This window comes from Chenopodium album, chromosome 17 (genome assembly GCF_948465745.1).
Source record: "Chenopodium album chromosome 17, dcCheAlbu1.1, whole genome shotgun sequence".
NCBI lineage: Eukaryota > Viridiplantae > Streptophyta > Magnoliopsida > Caryophyllales > Amaranthaceae > Chenopodium > Chenopodium album.
In genome coordinates this window covers 50,349,559-50,357,039 of record NC_137850.1, presented here as the reverse complement: position 1 = coordinate 50,357,039, position 7,481 = coordinate 50,349,559, and the positions used below count along the sequence as shown (strand labels likewise).

The 7,481-nt window shown below is 31.7% G+C and overlaps 1 protein-coding gene across 1 annotated transcript; it reads right to left on the bottom strand.

Annotated features, from left to right (window-relative positions):
* Positions 1 to 7,481, bottom strand: LOC145590118 (MADS-box transcription factor 23-like). Its single transcript, XM_081646863.1, has 7 exons — positions 7,300 to 7,481; positions 4,696 to 4,771; positions 3,604 to 3,665; positions 2,016 to 2,115; positions 1,816 to 1,857; positions 984 to 1,067; positions 1 to 416 (listed from the first exon to the last, which is right to left on the bottom strand). Exons 1-7 carry the CDS (start codon positions 7,479 to 7,481, stop codon positions 312 to 314), a joined length of 651 nt encoding a protein of 216 aa, XP_081502989.1. The 3' UTR covers positions 1 to 311.

The window sequence follows — 7,481 nt, the reverse complement described above, 5'->3', positions numbered from 1 at the left end:
GTATCACCCTCAAATTTTTCCATTGTCTAAAGGAAAAACAACAAAATAGACAACATTAGTACAACACAACTAATGTCACACAACTTAACAACAGTCCTCTTAAAAACATACTAGCAATAGGCTCAGGCATGCAGCTTAACATCCCTTCACGGCCCTAAACCCAAATAAAAAGCCCTTCGGGCTAATTTAAGGCTTAAAAGTGGATACAATCTTAAATGCTAGTATGTATAGAAAATTAACTAAACACACTTGATCACATGTCACTGCTTTTAACTTAGCTTAGCTTGTACCATATTATATGGTCTCTTCACTTAGCTTAGCTTGAGCTCTATGGGATCATAGGTGTCGTATGCTGATGCCGCCCCGCCGCTAGAGGTTCCTCCTTCCTGATCATCCCTTCCTTGTCCTCCAGTTACCTGAATGTTCATGCAAATTAATTAGTGCCTCTTATATGATCATGCTCACTTTTTGTTAATTTTTTTTTGGGGGGGGGGGGGGGGGGGGAACAAAAACTTGTACTACATAGCTGGATTGATTTGAACTAAGCTAATGGGCCTAGGGGGGGTCCAAGTCATCATTAGTCCGGACATAGTAGCCAGATTGGGTCGAAATAGCTTCAACTAACCCGATCCAATACCCCGGCCCATTGACTACCCTCTACTTCCTATAATCCTATCATCATTAGTTACTACCCCATTAGTTACTAACCCAAAGTCCCCAATAACATTTGTAATTGTCTAATCATGATAACTATATTCCCACCGTCCCACTAAAATTGTTTCATATCCTTTAGTTTGTTTTTCAAGAGTTGATTCACTTAAGAGCACTTGGTTTTTTTATTATATATATTATCTTTTTGTGGGCAATTTTAATGGAACAGACATAGTAATTGGAGTAGGCTATTATATATATCGACCTATGTTACAGCACTAGCAAACTGAAATTGTGACCTGGACAGATAAATTGGTGTCATTGAGCTCAACCTTCTTCTGCAATTCTATCATTTCTTGACGCATGAGATTAATCTTCTTGTGCAACTCCATGTTTTCCTGGTGCACGAGGATCTCCTGCCGTTGATCTAAAAGTTAGTTTTGCAACTTTTGTCTCCCCAAATGTCATAGTATAACACAATGCATTAGTTAGGGTAAGTTTATCCCAAGACTGAGATTTATACTTCAGACTCTGCCACATCAGATTTCCACTAACTTTTAATTACTTTTTTATTATTCAGACTCATACAAGAGTTTCTCCAATTTCACACATTATTCCAAGACCCACTCCAGATTTACTTATCCAATTAATATTTATAACATTAATTTATTTATATATTTATTAATTATTTTAATATGGTGAGTTGGCAACTCACTATTGGACAACATAATTATTTTTGTCCATTTGTATAGTCTCAAGATGGGTTTTGGAATCCAAAACTCATCTCAAGACTATATAACTTGACTAAAGACTCATCTTAAGACTAGGGATAAACTTACTCTTTGGTCGTTTTTTGGTTGACATAAAAAAATGAATAAGAATTGAAGTTTGTTTATCAAAACGTTGAAATTTAAGGTCTTTAGTTGACAAAATGTATTTGAAAATTCCTTTTACAAGATGCACGAGGGTAAATTGCTTACCTAATCCCCTACTTGATAAGGAGAATTACCAACTGGAAGTAACTTTTTGCAGTCAACCAAATAGTTTTCTGCACTTCCAGGAAATTTCGAAAAATGAAAATTCTTGAGAAGTGAGTGTTAGTTTTCTACGTCCAAACATCAACTAAAATGCGAACATAAAACTATATATACTTGTATAACTTACCGTTTTGTTAAGTTCTTGTATCTTGTTTTGGAAAATCTCCTCCTGCACACCCAATACACATTACGATTTTGTCACATGTAATTAATTAGTCAATCAATCAATTATGTCATGGGATGTGACAAAGTTTTTACACTAAACACGTAATTATTTAGTTAAATCTTTAAATTTTAACTTAATAAAACATCAAAATAAATATTCACCTTCCTTGAACGTATGGCCTTTGTGCCCATTTCCAACTGGGCCTCTAGGGTTTCCAGATGCTCAATGCTTAGTTCTGAAAGATCTTCCCCCAATAATTGCCTGCAAAACAAAGATAATGAATTTAACTAAATGACTCTTTCCCTCTTTCTCCCTCTATTTTTTGTTTCACCAATAATTCATAAAATCGACAAAAATGGATTCTAAATCCAGACATCTGCTTTTACCACACTAGCTAAGCTAGCTGACATCTCCTGAGGACATTTGTTTTATGTACGTAGTAGTGCATGTATTACATCTCTCCATGTACGTTCTTATAATTCGTCGTGATCTTCTTCATCAAATCCCTTCTTGTTGATTGATCTTCAGCTAACTAAACATTTAGTTTGTTGCTTGAAGTTGTAGTACGTTCTACATGTACTGTTTTTGGCTAGCTGCAATTCACAATAACTCGTTTCTTATATAACCGAGCAATTTTGTAAATCCTAAAAGACGATTGATTTCCAAATTATGTGGCATTAACTTATTTATCTTCATGTCCAATCCATGAGTATTAAATTAGAAATATGTAGGTATGTTTCATAATGAAATAGCTAATACAGTATTTTTAGAAAAATCTCTATAACATCTCAAATCTTTGTTAGGTATATGTAACAATTTCCATAATGTTAAACAAACAACTTCTTAATTTAGGCATTTTTATGAAATTTTCAATATTTCATGATATCAAATACGGAGTATGAGAAGTAGAAGTTCATAAGAAGTGCAGATTGGTTGATTGGTATCATCCTACTTAATTATATATTGGTTGATTGGTATCAAGCTAGTTATGTTCGGTATCTAGCTTAGCTAGAATTGAAGTTGGATCTAGGAAGGTTCGTTATGAATCATATGATGTTTCCTAGTCTCAGACTCCTAGTTAATCTAGCTAGGTTTTAAGATATATAGTTATGTTTCCTAAATCCAATATAAAACCTATGAACATATACAATGTATTTGTAAAGATATACTTAGTCAAAGTTGCTATCAACTAACGATCATAGACTAGCTATTGTAATCCCGCAATCTCATATATATGGATACCAAATAAATCAAATGACCTAAGAGACACCCTTAGCTAGTTTATACTACCATATGCACGCGCACCAGTTGTTGTACAATACAAAATAACGGTAGTATATATATAGCTAGTTATAGAAAATAACAAGATTGATCTAACTAAGCAAAACATCATGAAGCTATCATGTATTAAAAATTACATTTATGATGCATGAATTTATCACATGACAAATTCTGCCACTATTTTCTAGGTTATAATCAAACATTTATTAAAATAACTGCCTATAATTCACTTAAGCAGTGCCCTAGTTCTTTCCTTCAAAAACATATGTAGTGTCCTAATTATCTTATGTGCAACTCATTACTAAGGTCATATATAGAGAGAGAGCTGTTAGCTGCATATATAGTTCGAGTTAAATTTATTTTACAATTTTACAATATGATATAAGAAAATTGAGGTCTTAATTATATATATTGTATAATCAAGTTGTCTCGTAATTAAAAAGTTTATGGTATGTGGGAATGAGGTACCTGCTGTTCTTCCTTAAGTCCTCGAGCTGTTGCCTTAAACCCTCCGCTTCAACCTTCCATAACTGTACATTTCCAAATTGAAATTAGTATATATTTGCGACATTAGTTTCTTATTATGCTTCACATATTATAGAAACTAAAGGCTAGGCCTAATTCTTCTCAATAAATACATACACTTTTAAAGTTATCAGTTACGTATGTTATAATTTTATGCATGCACTTGGGTGTACTTAAAATGATCCGCGTATTAGTTGTACTTTGTTTAGTCCTAAGTAAAAGAAATTTCTCGTACTTATAGATGCTACTTTTCATAATCGACCAAACAGTTTTGTGTAAGTTTTTGCATTGGTTTTCAGTTGGACTTTTTGTGAAAAACTACCTTATATACATTAAATTTTGCGAAAAACTACCTTATAAAATAAATGTTGTAAGAAACTATCTTACAAAAGCTAAACGTTGTAAGTTGCTACCATTTGCATAATTTAACAATGAAAGAGAAGGGGAAATTAGGGGTTATAAGGGGGCTATAGAGAAATTGGGTGGAAAAAGGAGAAACAATGATTGAAAATGGATCATTAAACGTCTCTTATTCAATGCAATAATTCGGCAAAAGGTAGCTTTTTACAACATTAATTGTTTTATAAGGTAGTTTTTTGCAACATTTATTGTTTGAAAGGTAGTTTCTTACAACATATTTTTAATAAGGTAGTTTTTCACAAAAATTGACTTGTATAAGGTAGCTCTTCAAAAAAAGTCCTTTTCAATTCTACTAGAAATGTTGTTCTCTAATAGCTTGATTCATTTCCTAAGAAATTTATAGGAAATGTTAATAATTTTTAGCATAAAATACCCACTACTTTCATGTTACTTCTTACTTAAACAATTACTTACATTAAGTACAAAATACTCATAAATCTTCCATGTGATTACTCATTGAGGAGCGTGCTAAATAATGTAGCACTGACTAAATTTGTAATAATCTACTTCTAATTAATAACGCTCGATCTATTTAGCCTTACTTTCAAAGTTTTTAAACTGTATAATTAAACTTTTGGTAAATTAAATGAGAGTAGAACAAAAATGAAATTAAACCTGGGCCTCAGAAGTAGGATTGAGCACTTGATTCTCCTCATTTGCTTTGTAGTAACGCTCCAACAATGACTGCATGCTAAAAACATAGCACCAAATGATATTGATCAGCTTTCCTTTTTCGATTTTACCTTTAAACACGATCTTAATAGACAATATTAAATTATAAACGACAGAATAAAATCATCAAACTACTCAAAGGAACTTTACTAGCTTCAATGTTACAAAGATTACAAATAGTAAACTACAAATAATAGGAAATTATTATTTATAAACTTAATATATATAGTTTTTGATATATAATAAAAGAAATTAGAAATGGCTTCCAGCTAGGGCTTACACTCTTTATCACGGTACCTTCTATAAAAATCGAAGGTTAGAATATTTTTGGTTTAATTTTGTACCGACCTTTTATGGTTCATCAAATAAATGGGTAATATTTTGAAATTATGTGATGGCATTCTAAATAGTTGCTTGTGATGATACATTTTTATCACGGTATAGTATATCAGATGATACCTAAAAAGTAAATGGATATGCCTAATATCCAAGAAACTATATAGTTGGACAAAATTATACCTACTAAAAGTAGTTTGGAAGTTTTGATCATCTAAAAAACTGACTAGAATCCTTCCTCTTCTGGTTATCAACCAATAAGTGCCAATAAATTAATCATGGACGCTTAATCTTCATAAATAAACCCACTAATTACGAGTATAATGTTGGTTATCCGATCCATAGTATGAGATGACGATGAATAATTGGATGTATGGCTATGAGTTTAAAATATTACGATCAATTAAAGTATTGTATATGAAAAGAATAAAAAATCAAACAAAGGAGATTTTGAACTAAGTGTAAATATAAAGCTTTATTTGATTCGATATCATGTGATTTGATACGTAAGCACAAACGTAAGCTCATAACTGTTAGAGAAATTTAATAACCGAAATAGGTAACAAATTACCCCCAAAGATCTTCAACTCGAATGTCGGATCCTTAAACCATAAAACAAGATGCTATAACCCAAATAATAATGTAAGTGAAGTACTATTTGTTAACGGACCATCTCAACCAAAAGCTTAAGCTGATGGTTGAGGCCTAGGAATATGTTTTATACTCTATCACTCCCCCTCACATGAAAGGCCCTTTGGGCTTGAAATGTGGATGCAACACAGGCCCACCCATACCTGGTGCGAATTAATTCCACTTTGAAGGAGGGGTGGATGAGATTCGAACCCGTGACCTTTGTGTCACGCTGGCTCTTGATACCATGTTAGAGGATCAACTCAACCAAAAGCTTAAACTGATGGTTGAGGCCCAGGAATATGTTTTATACTCTATCACTATTGTATATAAATATGGCGCAAGTAATTAATAGACTGATCTTAACTGAGGTAGATAACAAAGTTAAATGTTTTCCTTCAATTCAATTTCAAAACTCGTGTTTTAGGTGAAAAGTAAGGTGATGTCAGACTTGGTTTGAAGGATGACAGACATACCAATACAAACTTTACATGTATAAATTACAAATTGGATAATAACTTTTATGTGACGAACTAGTCTAATTTTAGGGTCCAATTGGACTTTTAGGAAGACCATGACCAACTCAATCCCGAATACAGTCTCACCATCAATAGAAGTTTTTTAGAAAACAAACTTTTTATAAGTAATTAAAACCGCAGTTTACAAATTGCATCGATCTTTCCTTAAATATTTATATGAGAATTTATACTTTGAATAATTGTTAATGTTTGAATAGTGTTAATTGCCAAAATCATATAACATTACCTCAAAACCTTGCTAATGAACAAACTATTTATGAAATAAATTAATATATATATAATGTCTAAAACTAATAGTTTAGGACTCATTTATCACCAAGCTCCCTAAAATGATATAGGCCCTTCATTATGAAATGGACCCAATTATAATTAAATGGGTCATGTTTTGATCTTATCCATTTTGATATTAAATGTGATAAATGCATTATTATCTTCTCTTAGAGATTCCTACAATCATTTTTTTTTTTTTTTTTTGAAATCACCGAAAAGGGAAAAATATATTGAGTTTGGTCAAGTTCCGCCAAAGTTAATAATTTTGAGAAAACGAATCCAAACAAACAATTTCATTACAACATCATCTAACACTAATAAATAATACTCTTAAAGTTGTAAATATGTACCAATTTTGTCTAATGGTCTTGATCTATTACATAAGAAGTACATGTATGTATTGTATACTCCCCCAATTTCAATCCTTTTTACTAATTTGTTTGAATTAGCTTCTTAATTTTGATGCTTAATTAACATGGAGACTAATTAATCGTTCGTCTTGATATACTCCGTATAAGATATTAATACGAAGTATTAATACAAGAAAAAATTGAAATATGGATTATCGAAATAACTTCCTACCAATTTTTAAATTAATTTTTTTTAAAAAAAGGTCTCTTACTAAAAATGATTATATTTTATTTATTTTCAATTTACTATTTATAAAAATAACAATTTTGACAACGTTGAATATTGCCTTCGAAAAAACTAACACCCAAATTAAAAAAAAAAAACACGAAGTTAATACAAGGTAAATAGATGAAAAACATACCAATGACTTGCAATTTCATAGACCTTGCCGGTGCTAGAGAAGATAATGATTCCGACTTCGGCGTCGCAAAGTATCGAAAGCTCCTTAGCCTTCTTGAACAACCCTTTCCTTCTCTTAGTGAAAGTTACTTGCCTGCTCGTCAAGTTATCGATTCTTTCGATCGTGATCTTTCCTCTTCCCAT

Bases quoted from the DNA above. Each gene is read 5' to 3' on its own strand.
- LOC145590118 (XM_081646863.1), bottom strand. From the start codon at position 7,481: ATGGGAAGAGGAAAGATCACGATCGAAAGAATCGATAACTTGACGAGC. The intron at 2,116-3,603 runs GTACCTCATTCC...TTTGTTTTGCAG, and splicing joins GACTTAAGGAAGAACAGCAG to GCAATTATTGGGGGAAGATC. The intron at 1,068-1,815 runs GTAAGTTATACA...GATCAACGGCAG, and splicing joins TACAAGAACTTAACAAAACG to GAGATCCTCGTGCACCAGGA.